At 54.4% G+C, this 17,576-nt stretch overlaps 4 protein-coding genes and 1 long non-coding RNA gene across 11 annotated transcripts; 2 read left to right on the forward strand and 3 right to left on the reverse strand.

Annotated features, from left to right (window-relative positions):
* The first annotated feature begins 272 nt into the window (after positions 1–272).
* Positions 273–2,525, forward strand: SOX15 (SRY-box transcription factor 15). 2 transcript variants are annotated; one of them, XM_082441281.1, is made up of 2 exons: positions 273–1,302; positions 2,398–2,525. In XM_082441281.1, exons 1-2 carry the CDS (start codon positions 770–772, stop codon positions 2,477–2,479), a joined length of 615 nt encoding a protein of 204 aa, XP_082297407.1. In that variant the 5' UTR covers positions 273–769; the 3' UTR covers positions 2,480–2,525. The 2 variants fall into 2 exon arrangements, with proteins under 2 accessions (XP_082297407.1, XP_082297406.1); XM_082441280.1 differs by lacking the exon at positions 2,398–2,525 and adding an exon at positions 1,944–2,346 and having other exon boundaries at positions 286–1,302.
* MPDU1 (mannose-P-dolichol utilization defect 1) lies at positions 2,334–6,119 on the reverse strand. Of its 6 annotated transcripts, none has more exons than XM_082441275.1 (8): positions 5,650–5,791; positions 5,112–5,335; positions 4,418–4,483; positions 4,097–4,229; positions 3,683–3,768; positions 3,454–3,563; positions 3,170–3,280; positions 2,334–3,034 (listed from the first exon to the last, which is right to left on the reverse strand). In XM_082441275.1, exons 1-8 carry the CDS (start codon positions 5,688–5,690, stop codon positions 2,912–2,914), a joined length of 894 nt encoding a protein of 297 aa, XP_082297401.1. In that variant the 5' UTR covers positions 5,691–5,791; the 3' UTR covers positions 2,334–2,911. The 6 variants fall into 6 exon arrangements, with proteins under 6 accessions (XP_082297401.1, XP_082297400.1, XP_082297405.1 ...); XM_082441274.1 differs by having other exon boundaries at positions 3,445–3,563; XM_082441279.1 differs by having other exon boundaries at positions 3,445–3,563; positions 5,101–5,335; positions 5,650–5,763.
* Positions 5,279–7,684, forward strand: LOC309650200. The gene is made up of 2 exons (XR_014257447.1): positions 5,279–5,697; positions 7,494–7,684. It is a non-coding gene; the product is annotated as an uncharacterized lncRNA (long non-coding RNA).
* Positions 7,598–10,166, reverse strand: CD68 (CD68 molecule). The gene is made up of 6 exons (XM_082441262.1): positions 9,641–10,166; positions 9,052–9,557; positions 8,750–8,869; positions 8,544–8,616; positions 8,257–8,427; positions 7,598–7,944 (listed from the first exon to the last, which is right to left on the reverse strand). Exons 1-6 carry the CDS (start codon positions 9,876–9,878, stop codon positions 7,811–7,813), a joined length of 1,242 nt encoding a protein of 413 aa, XP_082297388.1. The 5' UTR covers positions 9,879–10,166; the 3' UTR covers positions 7,598–7,810.
* A 149-nt stretch (positions 10,167–10,315) lies between these two features.
* On the reverse strand, positions 10,316–16,553 carry EIF4A1 (eukaryotic translation initiation factor 4A1). Its single transcript, XM_082441261.1, is given in 12 exon segments — positions 10,316–10,975; positions 11,101–11,180; positions 11,444–11,533; positions 11,649–11,786; positions 11,869–12,012; positions 12,350–12,459; positions 12,797–12,965; positions 14,020–14,159; positions 14,619–14,751; positions 15,203–15,251; positions 15,941–16,023; positions 16,025–16,553. Coding segments are annotated over 12 exon segments (1,401 nt in total). The 5' UTR covers positions 16,145–16,553; the 3' UTR covers positions 10,316–10,830.
* Positions 16,554–17,576: the final 1,023 nt, after the last annotated feature.

Consider the following 17,576-nt stretch of genomic DNA (forward strand, 5'->3'; position numbering starts at 1 on the left):
CCTCCCTCCCAGCACAACTCTGAGCCTGAGGGCTTTTGATCACCCGATGCCTGATCCCATTGTGCAAAGGCATTGACTTTAAATTGCCAGTGCTTAAGAAGGGAGGGGTAGCTGTTCAGAGCTACTGGGGCTGGAAGGCCTGACTTGGATCTTGGGTGGGGAGGGGGCGTGGTCCCCTGGGGGGGAGTGTTGGGGGCTGGGAAGAACAGGACACCTGGTTGGCCTAAGGGAGGGGGAGGTTGGCGCCCTTCAGGAGGCGCGGTCGGCTGGGAGGGAGTAGGGAGGAGTCAGTCGTTAAAAGCTGTTCCCGGGCCTGGCGCACCCGGCAGCCAGAGACGCTGAGGCCAGGTGAGAGAGGGCTGTGGCACCTGGGCTGTGCCTCCTGGCAGCTGCGGGACCCCAGACCGCGAAGGTTTACCGCCTTCACCGAAGCCCGGGCCAGTGGCCGGCAGCTAGTAGGGGGAGCGAGGCTGGGTCGGGGACCTCGCGGCCACAAGGAAAGAGCACAACCTATCCAGGACTGGGTACCAGACAGCGGATTTTGCGCTCGACTCCCCAAACGTGCCGGATTGGTTGGTGGCAGGGGCTCCATTATAAGGACTCTGAACTTGGGGACGATATATATACCTTTTAAGGACACGAGTCTCTCTGTAACGACTCCGGACTAGGAAGGCACTTCCATTTTAAGGATACCGGGTTTGGGGATCAACGTTTCACTTTGGAGGGGAGGGCGTGTAGGACGCCCTCTTAAGGCTTCCCTTCACCCCCGATGGCGCTACCCGGCTCCTCACAGGACCAGGCCTGGAGCCTGGAACCTCCCACTCCCACGGCCCCTACCTCCTCGTCCTCGGGCTCCCAGGAGCGGGAGGGCGCCGGGAGCCCAGTGGTCTCCGGGGGGCTTCCCTTAGAGAAGGTGAAACGGCCCATGAACGCGTTCATGGTGTGGAGCTCCGCCCAGCGCCGCCAGATGGCGCAGCAGAACCCGAAGATGCACAACTCGGAGATCTCCAAGCGCCTGGGCGCGCAGTGGAAGCTGCTGGGCGAGGACGAGAAGCGGCCCTTCGTGGAAGAGGCTAAGCGGCTCCGGGCCCGGCACCTGCGCGACTACCCCGACTACAAGTACCGGCCCCGGCGCAAGACCAAGAGCGCGGGCGCCGGGTCGCCCCACTTCGGCCAGGGAAGCGGCGGCGTGGCTGGCGGCGGGCCGGTCTGGGGGCCCGGGTACACGACCACCCAGGGGAGCAGAGGCTTTGGGTACCAGCCCCCCAACTACTCGACAGCCTACCTGCCTGGCGGTTACGGGTGAGTGCCCGGGGAGCGGGATGAGGACGTGCCCCCCTCCTGCAGCCTGGGTGGGGGCGGATACCAGAGGGCCTGGCTGGCAGGGGCCCCGAGCCCACCCAAGAAGGGGACACTCCCGGAGGAGTTTGAGGGGCGCCCCGTGAAGGGTGGGAGAGTTCCGGGGAGCCAGGGTCTTCCTAGAGGATGTTTCCATCACAGTCTGTTGGTGGTGGCACCGCAGGAGCAGACCACAGCGCCCTGGATGTGACCGTGTTCTGGTTACCAGAATTTCCCGTTTCCCACCCCCGATTCTGGCCCTCGTGTGACCCAGCTTCCTCTCCCAGCCCCCGGGGCAAGGACAGGCCAAGCCCAGCTCTACCCCTTCCTGGCCTGCCGCCCCAAAAGAGGAAAACAGGCGCGTAGCACGCAAGCTCGCTCTTGAGCGTGCCCCAACACGGCTGCGGCGGCGCTGCTCTAAGCCGTCCTGGGGTCCGGTTCCCTACCGGCGGGACCCAGAGAGCCAGGGATGGGTAGGTGGGTGACAAGTTACCTGTCTGCGCAGAGCTGCTCAGAACCGCCCCCACATGCGAGCTGGGGACCCTGCTCGGCACCTCCAACCCAGGGGACCAAGTGCCTTCTAACCCCGGTGTTTCTCTTTGCAGCTCTTCCCACTGTAAACCGGAGGCCCCCTCGCCGTGCTCTCTCCCTCAGAGTAACCCAAGGCTCCAGGGGGAGCTGCTCCCCCCTTACAGCCCCTACCCACCCCCAGGCTCTCCCACTCTGTACAACGCTCCCCTCCCAGGGGCCCCCATGCCCCTAACCCACCTCTAACCCTCATGGACATGGACCTCCCAGAAAGGTTTCCATCCTCCTTTTCTACCCGGAAACACCCCACTACCACCACCACCACCACCATTCCCAGGCTGCAAACCCTGTTCTAGAACTGTGTTGGACCACAGTTCAGAGGAGGTGGGCAGTACCCACCAAAGCCCTGAAAGCCAGTGGGAACAAAACAAGACAGTTGTTTTTTTTTTTTTGTAGGCTGAACACAGTTTTGTACGATTACACCACGTCTCTGAGTCTTTATTGTTCCATCTCTGTTCCCCTTTACTGCAGCAGGAACCAGCAGTCTCCACTCCCTTCCGCCTGGACCTGCCAGAGCAGGAACCTCCACACCCCACCCTGGGGCCCTGCCTGAGTCATTCTTCTGTCCCCCTTCCCCCGCCCCCCACCAAGCACTGGGGTCCAGGAGACAGCCTGAGCCAGGGTGCAGGAGGCAGGAAGCCACAAGCACCTATTCCCTTCCACTGTCCAGCCTCTGTCCTCTAGGGTCAGAAGGGAAGTGGGGAAATGGGGGGGACAGGGTAAGAGTTTTGCCCAGAATAGGTAAGTAGCTGGAAACTTCTGCTAAAGAAAGAATCTCAGCTAAATGATTAAATGTCAGCCTGTAAATCTCTACCCCTATCGTTTCTAAGGATCTGGGTCAACCAAGCATTTCCACTAAAGCTGCAATTGCAGAAGAACAGGGAATGATTAAAAGTCACACCAGCCGACTGGTTCAGATGGGAAGGATCCCAAGGTTGGGTGGATGAATAGAAACATGGAATGTACTCCAGGAGCCAGCTCAACTCTACTCCTTTTTCTTCTTGTGGGGAGCCTTCACATTCCAGTAGAAGAGGAGCTGGGCAGCGATGAGGCCATTGCAGAGGGAAGAGACTACAAAGGTTCCAGCCATGAGGGGGTCTCCAGTTTCCTGGGTGAGAGACACAGCTAGGGTTACTCTTCAGCATAGCCAAAAAGGACTCCAGAGAGGGAGCAGCTTTAAGTCCATGGGGAGAGAGGTAAGATGAGGTTATGGTGCCCTCTAAAGGGGAGGAGGTGCACTCACCTGAATGGAGGTGAAGATTCGGGCCAGGGAGCCCCCAAAGAGCAGAAAGACTGTGATGGCTGAGAGCTGGCCCGTGTGCCCATTGCGGTAGTTGGTGGCTGCCTGGAGCAGCTGGGGAGGAGTTGAGAACCTTCGTTTTGTCATCTGAACTTGTCCAATGTTCCCATGACATTTCTGCATTCCCCTCAGTCCAACACCCCCAAACTTTGGGTTTCCCCTCTGCTCCTCACCCAGTTCCCCTTCCCAACATCCTCTCCCTTGTTCCCAGCACCCACCCTTCCCACCACCACAGCAGGCATGTTGGAGGCCTGGAGCAGGGTGACTACAGCCTGGGGCGTCAGTGGTGAAAGCAGCACCAGCAGGACCAGGGCGGAGCATGCTAGGAAGGCAACACCTGGGAGACAGGGAGATAAGGAGTCCTCATCAACTTATGAGTCTTTTGGCTTTCCCAGGCCTGCATTCCCAGCAGGGCTCCCAACAGCTGCAGCCAGCTCTTGGGTCAATCCTCAGCACCTTTCACAGTCTGTCCTCTGTAGTGCAGGACCAGGAAGGCGATGGTGACTGTCTGGAGCATCAGGAACAGAGCTTCACCCCAAGAGCTGCAGAGTCAAGAGTTGGGGGGAAGAAACGTGGGCCTGAAAAGAGGCAGGGAAAGCCTCCATAGCCCATCCATCTTGGGGACCCAATTCTGATTATTCCCTGTCCACAGCCCTGCTGTCCTTACCTCCTGCCTCCCGGCAGCCCCCACCTGCTTGACTCAGGATTGGAAACTGGGCATTCTTGGGATTCTCACCTCCTCTCACCACCATAGATGATGGCTAGAGTTCCAGAAAGGCTTAAGCTTTCCTGTCCTTTTACCTCCCTCACCCTAATCCTTACTAGAGTTGTGAGCATTTACCCTTGGAGATTAAGGGTGGGGCCCCTCACCTGAAGGGGAAGTTGTTGGTGATGCTGTAGACCATGGTCCCGGTCAACGCCATTAGCTCTAGCATTACCGACTGGAGACTCAACCCTTCCGCGCTCTTGGCTCCCAGCATTTTAAACACTTGGGGTAGTTTTACTGGAGAAAGAGGATGAAAAGGGCAGGGCTGAGGGGCTGACATCCCTTGGGAGCACAGCACGACAGCTACAGAGCAGACTGGGAGGCATATTAGCCCCGCTTCTGGTTAAGGGACCCATCCAGTTCATGGCATCTTAGCACTACACCCACCTCCCAACAGCAGGAAGGGAAGACGATAAGAAACATACCCAGAAGTGAGCCAGCCACAATGCCCAGCCCCAGGCCTTTGCTGAGGAGAATCTTGAGGCAGGGAACTAAGAAGACAAAAAGAGGTAAGCAGAGATGACACTTATGGAACCCAAGCCAGGGGTTCCAGGAGGCAGCTCAGGTCTAAAGGCTTGAAGTGCTCCTTTAGACCTTGACATAGCCAAACAAAGGAAGCCTTGGGTGGTCTGGAGGCAGGTGGAAAAGGCCTAGTTCTTCCTACTCCAAATCATATCACGTTCAGAAAAGGTGACTTTCCAAAACAGCTTTTACCATTCCTTTCCTCTGACCCAACCTTCCATTCCCTGCCATCACATCTAAACTCCTTGATCTGACTTCCAAACCTCTCCCTTGCTTCCCTGTATAGAGCTGAGCAATGCCCAAGAGTCCTCTGATCCTTTTTTCGCCGCCTCTGAGCCACTAGGCAACCACTTCACATGTCTTCTTTCTCCAAGGATAGGTTTCCTCTGTATCACTCATTCCTGAACACTGTCTCTGGCCCCTACTCAGGGACTTGACCCTTCCAGGGCTTGCTTTTATGCTCTAGCCACCGACATCTTCTCTAGCCTTGAAGCCCTACCCCCAAGGTGCCTGGCCCAGTAGTAGTCAGATTCTCGTGGGTCATGAACGCGGCTAAAACATTGTCCCGGGAGCACAGCTGGGGTACCAAGAACTGACGGGGGCAGACCGCGAAGGCTTCCCTAAAGGTCTGATGTCGGAAGCAGGTTTTGCTCTGGCGTCGCCTCGTAGATAGAAGGAGAAAGGCAGACAAGTTAATTCCAAAATTCGACCATGAGCAAACGTGGAGGCTGGAAGGAAAGCCACCGGGATGGCAGGATTCTTGGGGGCGCCGCAGAAGGCCTGGATTCATCAGAGGCTTTGAATCAAGTGTAACCTTGCTCCTGAAGGTATAGAGATCTATTAAAGGTTGGAACGATCTAATCAGATTTTAAACTTTGTTTTGTAAAATTTGAGTCTTTTCGTCTTTCACCGTCGCTAAAGCAAAGAACTACTCCCACCCGGCGACTCCCCCCTCTCGCCCAAATATTAAGTCCTCCCTCTACGGAGCCCGAGACATATCCGCCCCTCTCAGAAGCGACTTCCGCCCCGCGCGCCGTGGCAGCTGTCACTGCTGTCACTTAGTCCGCACTCACGCCCCATTTACGGCCGGAGGGCTCTGGAGCACAACTTTGACCGGATGCCGAATAAAACTCACCGTGAAGCAAGTCCCACTGGATGAAAATTTGGTCGTAGCATTTCTCAGGTAAAAGAATCGGCACCAGCACCCGTTTGAGCAGCCCGTCTACCTCGGTCGCCATATTGCAAAGCTAGCTTCCGCCAACCCCTTAAACCGCCATTGACTTACGGTGCGCATGCGCGCTCCGGGCACTCCGCTTCCCGTCTTCTCGCGACTAAGCAGGGCTGCCCCTGCCTTATTCCATCCCACCTTCGTTCGCGTAAAATAGGTCTCGCCCGGAGACCACGTTTTTGGACGCGCCCACCCTGCTGCTCGAATTTTAAAGCGTGCCAAAGCTGTACGCCTGCGCAGTTCCATCATTCGCGCCTTTGTTTACGCTTCCGCTTCGGCAACAAGATTTATCCTCCAGCCTTTCTCCGCTCCTCCTGCTCGGCGCCATCTTGTCTTCTTTCAGCTGACTTTACATTGTTCGAAGTTGAGAGAGAAGGAGCGTGAGTCTCCAAAATGGCGTTGGGCGGGGGGCTCTGTAGCTTTCTCTCTCCTGTGCTTTCGGCGTCTCCAGAGGACACGGCACCGATGGGAGAGGGACAGTCTGAGCCAGGCAGCCCTCCTTAGGCGCCGGGCGCATGCTTCTCCCTCTTCAGGTTTGCCCAGGCCTTCGCAGATGGGTGCGCCAGCAACTGCTGGGCCGGGACAGTGAAGCAGAGGAGGGGGAGGTGGGGAAGGTGAGACCAGTTTCGGGGGACGGCAACGCCTTTAACACCCCTGTGGGCTCAGCCCTGGCCGCCCCTGTGAAACGAGGGCCCTGGGGTTCCCTCTCACCCCACTGGCCCGAGGGCGCCACCTCTAGGCCAAGGCCCGCTCCTCGGCCTCCTGTGACCACGTGCTGAGCCAGGGCTTGGGCCAGGCCGAGGGGGCCCAGCAGTTAGCCTTGGGAAAGGGCATCTTGGATTACGCGGCGGGAGCGATGCCCTCCGCCCCCCAGTGCCGGGACGCCAGCTCTCGGCCATCTCGGTGCAGATGGGCCTGGCCATCACGCTCTGGTGGCTGGGCGCCTACTGGGAGTACCACACCCTTCGGGGACTCCCTCACCACGGTCAGCAAGGTCATAACGGGGTGTCGGCGAGGCGGTGGTGTGGTTGTTGGGTCCCTGCCACGTGCTGCGCTCAAAGGGCTGGGTCTGCAGGTCCTGGTGGCTGCTTTCTGTAGCCTTACACGGCTCCTGCAACTGGAAGGGTCCCATTCTGGCCTCGGGGATGCTCATAGCTGACTGTAAAGGGTCTGGCACTTATTGGTCGGGGAGGTCCTTTGAAGAATCTGGATTCAGGCTGCCTTGGGAGGTGCCATCCACCACCACTAGGTGCGCCACCACCAGGGACTTAAGGGTTGGCTCCGCGGGTAGCCCAGGCTGGAGGCATGTTGTTCCCAGGAGCATAGAGGGTGATTGTATGTGGAGTTCAGGGTACGCATTGTTCCCGTGGTTGATGAAAACCCTTTGCAGGTGAGATAGGAGCATCCCAGGTGCGGGGAGAGTTTAATCCAGGCTGTTCGCTAGGCCTGGGCACAGTGGGTAGGGCAGGGCATTTGAAACAGAGCAGGGCAGGGCTGTGACCTTCCCACCCACACTCATTGCTCTTGCTGTCTACTTCGCCTGTAACTGTAATATGAAGGTTGGGAAGAAGGCTGCTGGGATGGGTGGCTCCACTGGATTGGAGGAGAGAGGGAACTGGAGTAGCCAGGGGCCCCAGCAGAAGAGGAGGAAGGGAGGCGAGGCCGATTTGACACCAGCTGTGTCAGGCTTCGAAGGATGAACCCATGAGGGCATTGGGCCACACAGTGACATTTTCATCCCTCCTCACCAGCTGTTCCTGGCTCCCCAAGACTCAACCATGGAAGGTACAGAAAGGTGTGTGACAAGAAACTTATGGCTTTTAATTCTGGCAGGAAGGACAAGGAAAACCAAGGATAAAGACTTGATCAAGTTTTATTATTCTCCCACTGGAGATGGGGGAGGGGGAATCAGTCATATTTAATAAACATCTGTCTCCTCATCCCTCCCGATTGCATTATCTCTACTTTTGTTCATCAAGACAGGGAAGGAAGATAACTTTGTCTCTGAGTCAGTTGAGTGGTGAGAAATGGGGGCACCTCCTGGTGCCCTGGCTGTTGGGACAAATGCTCAGAGGGGCTGGTAAGTGGGTGGGCGTCTCCGAATGACACAGAAGGTAACAAGCACCAGGGTGAGGAGGCCGAGTAAGATCAGGCCAATGATGAGAGGCAGCAAGATGGATTGGTCACTGGGGCAAGAGAAACCTGGTGGAAAGATAGGGCAAGTAGGCATCACAATGGTGGTGGTTGGAATAAAGGTGGAAGGAGGGAGGAGGGAATGGGGGATGTTGGGAAGTAGGAGATTGGTGAGGGGCTGGCTCACCTAGATGACTCAGAGCAAAAAACAAAAGGGGAGCCTGGGCAGAGTCATAGAGGAGGGGAGGACAGTTACCCTAGCTCTGACAACCTTGAGAGGGGGAGGAAATTTGGGGGTGCAGGAAGGGAGATTATAGGCCTTGGGGGGGGAGGGCTTTCAGTGCAGTGGGAAAATTCTAGGAGGGAAGGAATAGGTCTTACTTGGTCCAAAGGCCCCTGTGGGGGGCAGCTGAGCAGCTTGTAGCTTCAGGGAGAGCAGGTCAAGGTGGAAAGCTGGTGAAAGAATGACGCTTGCGTTTCTGCAACTGAAGCTCCGGCCCAGAGGGGTTTGGAGATCTCGAAGGGATGAATTCTGAACGGAGAATATCCACTCTGAAAGAACGAGGAAGGGTCAGCTCCATATCCACATCTCCACCATACCCCCAGCCTAGGTCCCTTCAGGAGCCCAGACATCTAGTGCAAGTGATGAGAAAGGGAAGGTTACTCACGCGCTGCCTGGGGGAAGGACACGTTGTACTCCACAGTCACATGGTTCAGGTAGATGGTGCTCTGCAGTGGCTCCTGGGGAGGTGACCAGGAAGACTCAGGGCAGCAGGGGAGAGTGGCATCCAGGTACACAGAGTAAGGAGTGCGGCAAGAAGTTGGTAGGGGTAGGGCACTTGGAGGGTGAGAGTGAGGGATGAGGGTTAAGTACCTGCTTGAATCCAAAGCTGAGCTGTCCATAGGGGAATGAGAGGAGCAAGTGGGGATGAGCACCCTCACAGCCCCCTTGGGCCTTGGTTTTGTTGGGGTTCAGAACGGAAGTTCCCCAGGCCTGCAGAAGTTAAAGACGAGAGAGGGTCACAAGACTGCACAGTTGTGCCGTCCAAGGTTCCCTTTTCCCTTTGTCTTCGCCCTGTATTCGTCTGCTTCTTTACTCTTCCTCTTTCCCTTCTGAACCATAGCAGAAGGCCTCATCCCCTTCCCCTTATGTCCTCTACTGTTTTTCAGCTTTACCTCTCCTCCACCCTGCGTTGGGTACAGAACTCGAATCTGAATCTGGGCTTGGAGCCGGATGCAGGGCTGAGAACCGTTAGTCCAAGTGTAGTCTCCTATCGCCTCCTTGGAGCCTGGGCTAGGACTTGGAGAGGGTGGAGGTGGTCCTGGGCGGGGGGATCTGGTGGAGGGTCCTGGGCTGGTGGCAGTGCTGTTGCTTGTTGGATGAACTGTGGCATTTCCATGACTGGTGGTAGTAGCAGGATGGTGAGTGGCTTGAGTGGCTGTTGAAGAATCGTGGCTGGTGGTGGTAGCAGGATGGTGAGTGGCTTGAGTGGCTGTTGAAGACTCGTGGCTGGTGGTGCCTGTGGTGGTAGTTTTATGAGTGGTGCTAGCTGTGTAAGTGGTCGTTCTGTGGCTGGTTGTTCCAGGGCTTGTTGTGCTTTCTGTAGCTGTAGGTGTCACCGTGAAGGATGGCAGCAGAGTGGCCGATTTTTTATGAGGACAGTCATTCCCTGTCCCCTGGGCTTTCAGAGGAAAGACTGGTTAGCAACGCAGGGGCAGGCTCCCTCCCAGGGGTCCCCTCCCCTTCGGTCCCCTTTCTCCTTACCTGCTAGTAGACCCAGCAAGGCCCCAGAGAAGAGCACAGCCAACCTCATGACAGAGCAGCCTCCGCCCGGAGTCCAGCTTGGTTCTGTGTCGGTACCAGCTGCCTGCTCAATCAACCCTATACCCTCTGCCTTCGTTTGGAAAAAGAGGAAATAAATCTTCGACTTCCTGTAACTGAGGTAACCCAACCCCCAGCCTGACTCAGGCACCTCAGTCCCAGCCACCAATCTCTTAGTCATTAAAATTTTGTCAGAGTTAGATGATTGGCCCTGGTGTCACCGAAGTAGGGGCTATCAGCATGTGTCATGTGGATAGTGAGATGGAGTTTTGGGTAAGTGGATCCTTGGGGATTCATTTGTCTGCCTCAGCAAAACATGCTTAGTGGTTGTGACGAGTGATTATGGAGCCAGCAGCCCCTCCCTGGGAGAGTTCAATAGGATGTAAGATTTGAACATTTATTTCCACTCCCTTTCCTCTCCGTCTGTTGCTTCCTCTTTGCTGAGACACGTGAGGTACTTATGATGGTCTTTGCCCAGCCCCTTCCAGAAAGGTCATATTATCCAGTTAACACGACCATTTTCCAGTCAACAGCAACAAAAGCTCAACAGAAGGGAGTAGAGCTGTACCCAGTAGCAGATGGGAGGGAAGGGGAGGTAAGAAATGACAAGCCAAGGCAGGCAGTTTCCAAGTCATTTTATTCAGAATTTTGTCTTTGTTTCCTGAATCAATAAATACTATACAAAACAATGTAAAAATGGCTACCATTTTCTCTCCCCTACTCCCCCCACCTGGGGACAACCCCCTGGGCCACCTAACTCAGGGGTTCTCCCTCCAGATTTGGTCCAGCAAATGAGGTGGAGTGACATTGTAGCCCCCACTGAATCATTTTCAGAGGAATTCAGGTGGGGTGGGGAGAGCCTCTGGGGTTTGGAGGTTGACTAGGTTAGGGAAATGGATTAGTGTTTTTGGGAGAAGAGACGGCGCCTACCCCAAAGAAAAGGGTGTCTAAAATGTTCACGGTTCCTTCTTTTGCCTCAAAAAGTGACATTTATTCAAAGAAAAAAAAAAAAAAAAAAGAAAAAAATGACAAGATGTCCATCCCTTGACTCCCTTCCCTCCCCCCTCCTGCTGCTCCTCAGCGCCCCCCAAGGATTGAGCCCTGGCTGGGGCTAGGTAGCAGGACAGCCCCTCTCAGATGAGGTCAGCAACATTGAGGGGCATCTCCTCGATGGAGGTGTTGTAGAAGGTCTCAATGTCTCGAAGAGTCCTCTTGTCTTCCTCTGTCACCATGTTAATAGCCACACCCTTACGGCCAAAACGTCCACCTCGACCGATTCTGGAAAACAAGGGGACCCTTAGAGTAAGTGAGGATAAGGGAGACGGAGAAAATCAGAAGCTTCCGTGCAGGGAGGACTGGGCAGGAGGGGACTGGGTTGGTTAACAGTCCAGATCTGCATTTACCTGTGGATGTAGTTTTCCCTGTTGGTGGGGAGGTCATAGTTGATGACTAAGGAAACCTGCTGCACATCGATGCCTCTGGCCTATGTCCAGAAAGAAGGCAGCTTCAGTGTGTGAATGAGAGGACACTGTAAGTCTATCCAGAAGAGACTTAAGCATACATGTAGGCAGCCAAAGGAAGGCAAGGAAACAAACATCCCCTCTCCCCAGAAACCTGAGGCGTGCCAGATTTTATTCCAAGTTGCTACTTTCCTGAAGAGGGGCACTAGCAGGCCCCTTGGAAGAGGGAATCACCTTGGATTCTTCCATCTTCCTTCCACTCTTGTCCAAATGCCCTTCTACTTACCAGTAGGTCAGTGGTAATCAATACTCTGCTAGAGCCAGAGCGGAACTCCCTCATGATAACGTCTCGTTCTTTTTGGTCCATATCTCCGTGCTAGAACAGGAAATAGAATGGTGTAACAAGTAGGTGGGTTGGTTCTGAGAGAACTGACTGTGAGTAGGACCCTGACATGTGACGCTGCTGGTAAAACAAGGTGGAGAAACCTCACCATGGCAGAGACGGTGAAGTCTCGGGCATGCATCTTCTCAGTGAGCCAATCCACCTTCCTTCGGGTGTTGATGAAGATGACTGCCTGGGTGATGGTCAGGGTTTCATACAAGTCACACAGTGTGTCCAGCTTCCACTCCTGGTGGGGTGGGGGGAGGAGATCAGTCAGGGGCTATACCCAACAACTTACCACCAGGTCCGCCTCCTGCACGGGGCCCCACCTCTCGTTCCACATTGATGTAGAATTGGCGGATACCCTCCAGTGTCAACTCTTCTTTCTTGACAAGAATTCTAATTGGGTCCCTCATGAACTTCTTGGTCACCTCAAGCACATCGGAAGGCATTGTAGCCGACAGCAAAACCACCTAATGGAAAAAAAGAGCAGTCTCAGGGTAGGGGATACTCCAGAACTCCATGGCTCCCCTGGCACTTTTGTGTTTTTTTTAGATATCTGGATATCATCCAAGATTTATTTTTTTTTAAAAACTTTTTGGCTACAACACGTGGCATGTGGGATCTTAGTTCCCTGAGCAGGGGTCGAATCCATACCCCCTGCATTGGAAATGCCAGATCTTAACCACTGGACTGCCAGGGAAGTCCCTCCTTTGGCACTTGATAATGCTCCATCATCACCCCAAGCACACCACAACCTATACAAAGCAACTGTCAGCCATGCCAGCAAGACCCCAATGTCCTCCTCACCTGGGTGTTGCTGTTGAGCTTTTGGAATATGTCATAGATCTGGTCCTTGAACCCACGGCTTAACATCTCATCAGCTTCATCCAGTACAAACATCTTGATGTACTTGGGAGCTGCAGAAAGAAGAACACCAACAGGTAGTTACTAGAGAAGTGTGAACTACACCTAACTTTCCTGATAAAAAAAAAACAGGGACAGGCGGTCTGCTCTCAGAAAACAAAGACTGATCCTCTGCCTGGGACCCCCTTGCCAGGCCAGACAATAGCCCTGGGAAGTAGAACACTACCTGGGCTGAGATGACAGGGAAGCCAGGCTCAGGTGACACGCATGGGGTTCATCACAGAGCAACTCTCAGAGGATATCATTGGAAATCAAATTGTGGCCACGTTAAGAAACTGGAAAGGCATGCATAAGGAAGTGACCCAGAGAGCTAGAAAATTATACACTCACACAAGTATCTCCGGTTAAGCATGTCGAACACACGGCCTGGGGTACCCACGATGATATGGGGAGCTTCCATCTGCAGCTTCTGCACCTCAGCACGCACATTGGTACCCCCAATGCAGGCGTGGCACGAGGCACCCATGTAATCTCCTAAGGCCATAACTACCTTCTGTATCTGAAGCAGAAAAACATAAGTGCTTGTGTATTAGCTACAACTGCCACGCACCATTTTAAGTGCTTATGTATTTTATTCTTCCCAGCTCTGAGACAAACACTATTAAGCTCACTTCTTAAGCAAGAAACAGGTAGGTTAAACAATCTAATTAAGATTAGACTGCTGATAAATGGCAGTCTCAGAATTTGAACTCAGTCTGGCTCCTGAATGTACACACTGATTCACAATAATGGCCCCCTGAAATAACTTCAATATGGCTTCTTAACCGATTAGACCTCACAGCTTTCTGGAAGTCAACTGTGTGACCCATTTATTTGATGGGTCACAGCAATTAGTTTTATGCGTGGAATGACATCTATGTACTGTTGTACTCCTGCCTATATTAGATGGCATGTTCACTCTTAAAGCATGTTCTAAACGTTAAGGGCCCTCGAGTGGAGCTCTACTGTAACTTCTTGTTTACACTGCCTTTGTTCAGAAGTTAGGCATAGAATGACCACGATACTTCTGTAGAACACTGTAAGAATACATTCCCTTAAACTCAATAATCAACTTATGAGACAAGTGTTTCTGGTCTTCTTCCCCTCCAAGACCCAGGAAAATAGCCCAACATTTTATGTGCCCCAGCCATGAAACAGCTCTGGCCACCAACCCAGGCATCAAGCTACGATGAAGAAAGGACTAGACATCTGCTTTGCCCCTGACTGATACAAGACACCACCACCAATCAGGTGTCTCTTTGCCCATTGCCAGGGGGTTTTGTTCATAAAACAGCCAAACTTGCCCAGCCGGCCAGGCTCCACCCAGCAGCCTTCCCGTCTGACTCAGGAAATGGGTGGAGTAAGGGATGCTTACAGTGTTTGGTGAGGAAAAGGCTTACAATTTACCTAGTAAGTCTTGAGACATAAAAGTCATAAATTGACTTTACATCATCTCTTTTCCCCATACTTCAGTTCTTCCAAAAGTGGTAGGAGTTGGGGCACATAACTTCTGATTTCTGGTTTATGCTAATCACTTCTAAATAAGTCCTCCAAGGGAAGAAAGGTAAACTCACCTGCTGAGCCAACTCTCTAGTGGGTGCCAGGACCAAGGCCTGGGTGGCCTTTAGATCCAATTCAATCTGCTGCAAAATTGATATGGCAAAAGTGGCCGTTTTCCCAGTCCCAGACTGGGCTTGAGCGATCACATCGTAACCTAAACACAAATTAGGAGAGATATTTGATATGGTAGAAAGCATTCTTTGGACTCGTGGGACGTTCAACAGCCCTGCTGAATAAGATCAGTAAGCAACCAATAGAAATATGTGCCCAGCAATAAGTGCTTCAGACTCTACATGACAACACAGTATCCAAACAAGAACAGATCTGGAAAATCAGGCCAGGTTTCAGTCATTTAGTACTGCACAAGATTGGGCTAGAAATACAGCTGTAAAAAGCCAGCATGATCTGGCTAAAACACTACCTTGTTGAAATTAAACCAGCAATCCATGTTTCCAGGGCATGAACCAGACATGGGCACAAACCAAAAGCCAAGCTGGGATAAACAAGGAGTTACTTTGTCCCTGGCTGATATGAGACAAGCACCACCACCAAGGCGCCACTCTACCCAGGCCAGGGACAGTCCAGAACTTGTTCTGGGGCAGAAGGGTCTTACCCTTGATACAAGGAAGAATGGCTCGCTGCTGGATGGCAGAGGGCTTCTCAAAACCGTAGGCGTAGATGCCACGGAGAAGTGACTCCGAAAGGTTCATGTCATCAAAGCTGTCAACAATCTCATTCCAGTTACTCTGTAGAAAACAAATAGGAGAAATAGGGCTGTGCTCTTGCATTGGAGTATACAGGACCTTGTGCCTGCACCATAGCTTCAGAGCCCACAACCTCGCTTTCTCCCCATGGAAGCCAGATGGTTGATGGTTCTATATGACCTGGGAAACCCCCCCCTAAGGGGCCAGCCCACTTGTAAACAGTGAACCTGGATGTTGTAGAAAGGAGAACAGAATCTGAGTGACATGTTTTAAACACACTTTAAAAACTTAAGTATTTTAAACAAATTTCTGCAAGGGAGTTAAGGTGTCATGTCTAACTACCTGGGAGTTTTACATTACGTAGTACAGTTGAATCCTGGGTTTCAATCACTGGTGTATTCACTAAACCACCACTTCAAAAGCCAAAAAACAATGCTAGTGGCACTGCCTTTCCCAGAGTTAAAGGATAATGGTGGGAGGGGTCCAACCTCACCTCGATGACGCCTTCGGGCTCCATCCCATCGGGGCCATTGTCTCTAGATCTGTCGGTTTAAAAATACAGTATGTAGAAATCCTGACAGCCAGCCTCTTCCTACCAGCAAACCAACCTTGCATGATGCCACCAGCCTTCACTCCCTAATCCAAGCCCCACGTGTTCCCAGAAAACAGAATAATTATTTTACAACTGAGTCAGGCCCCATCTCGGGAGCGGATCAAGTCAAGCCGACCCCGACATGATAGAATAACCTTCCTAGAAGACCCAGAGGCTGGAAGGAACCGATCTGCGCTTAAGGGGCGCGGAGGTGGTGCCTGCCTTCGGGCCCACGTGTCCTGAGCCTGACGCTCCAAGCCCCAACGCGTGCACCTCCCACCGTGGCCCCTGCGCGCCGGAAGTCCCGCCCTCCCCTCCCCAGATGCCAGGGTAGGACTTCCCCTTCCCCCCACGTCATACAGCTCGCGCCCTCCCCCACTCCCTCGAGCCCATCTCCCCCCCTCGCAGTGCCCGGATGTGGGAGGCCGCGGGCGGTGGCGGCCTCGCGCACAATGAGCCCCAGCCGAGCTAGCAAAGGGGGAGATTGCACAACACTTAGAAGCGAAGCGGACTGGGGGAGGGGAACACCTCGGGACGCCATGTGCTTGCTCCCTCGACCACTCGGCGGCGTCCACCCCCCCCCCGGAACAAACCACATCCCGCCCGCCCCCGTCGCGAAATGGCGTCGCCCTCCCATACCTCAGGCCGCTCACCCCCGAAGGAAAGTGGACCTGACCATCCGCAGTTTGCCAATTGCCCGGCTTGTGCGGCAAAATGGACCCGCCCGCCCGGCGCCGGGTGGGCTCCTGGTGCCTCACGCGGCCGCTCCTCGGGGTTAGGCTCGGTCCTGGCCGTCAAGAAAACCAGCACACTGAAGGGCCGGCTTCTTCTCCCCCGACCCATAGCTCCACGCGACTCAGCGACTTGATTTGAGGACGCAGGCACCCCCGCCTTCGGCGAGTGGTACCGTCAGAATCCTCCGGAATCCCGATCGCGCGAGCCCTCCCTCCGGCAGTGAGGCAACCGGACCGGCGGCTCCGGGCCACGCACGGTCGCCTCCACCTTTCTTTCCCACGCCAGGTCGCGACCTCGCCACCCGACTCAGCGCCGGGGCTTCGCGCACCTCGCGCGCCGAGCCCCGAAACCTGGGCCGTCCTCGGCCTCTGCCTAGGCCCTGGCGGCAACGTCGGCCGTGGACCCGCCCCTCACCCCCCCAAGGGTGCTCCCGGCTTGATCGCCCCGCAACCCTGGGGGGGGGGGGGCCTAGGGCGGTGAACCTCAGCGTCCCCCGGCGGGGTCCTCGGAAGGGACGGCAGGGTAAGTAGCCACAATCTCTTGCAAATGTCTTCCTTACCGGGAATCCTGACTCGCAGACATGATCCTTAGAAACTAGGGCGGAGTGCCCGCCTATCGACAACTTATAGAGAGCCCGACCCCGCCCCAGCCATCGCATTGGCTTGGCCTCCTCAGCTCCGCCTGCCGCCGCTGAGCAACCCGGCGTGACGTTCATTCGTCGGCGCTCTGGCACGCAGCCACCATTGGATAGCTTGAGTGCCTATCAAGGTGAAGGCCCGCCCCACAGCCTCATTGGCTAAAGGGCCCGCCGTTCTTGCCGGTACGGAAGTGACATACAGGACTCAGGCCTCGAGGCCTGGCAGCCATCTTGGTGCCCTGCACCCCTACACGTGCGGAGGCGAGAGTGCCCTGGTCATGTGGCCTAGCAGACCCTATCACGCAAGGGGGGCGAGGTTTCAGCCTCCAGGGACTTCCGGGCTCCCGGGACCAGCACTTCCTTCTACCTCTGCTCCAGGTCTCCACTGGACCCACATTTAATTTTGTTCTCTCCTGCAGCAAAGATAAATCGGACACCGACTCCGAATGTACAAGGATAATGGAATCAAGGGCCATACCCCCGGGCTGGAGGGAGAAAGGATGAAGGAACTGACTTAACGGGCTTAAGAGCATTTGGGGTTGATGTCATGAATCCTGGTGGGCTCCCTTAAGTATGCTGTGTTCCCAACTTCAGCACCTCTCAAGCTCCCATATTTTTGAGGCTTACCTACTCTCCCTCCTTCCAGCCCTGGCTCCCCCTGCTGGGGGATTCTTTTGGTTGAAGACATGGTCTTGGCACTGTCTGAGCCACGGATGGAAAGCTGGCCCCCCGTAAGTCTCAAGATCCATGAAAGGGTAGCTAACAGCATTGACTGGAGGAAAGCCGGAGAGATATCCACTAGTTTGAGGCCCCTTAAGGAAGACCACCACTATGTATCTCCAAAGGATCCTTTATTGACCAGAGAAGGACCATGGTATTTAATATATATATATATATATAAAA

The sequence above is a fragment of the Balaenoptera physalus genome, assembly GCF_965194825.1.
Source record: "Balaenoptera physalus genome assembly, chromosome: 20".
Lineage (NCBI taxonomy): Eukaryota > Metazoa > Chordata > Mammalia > Artiodactyla > Balaenopteridae > Balaenoptera > Balaenoptera physalus.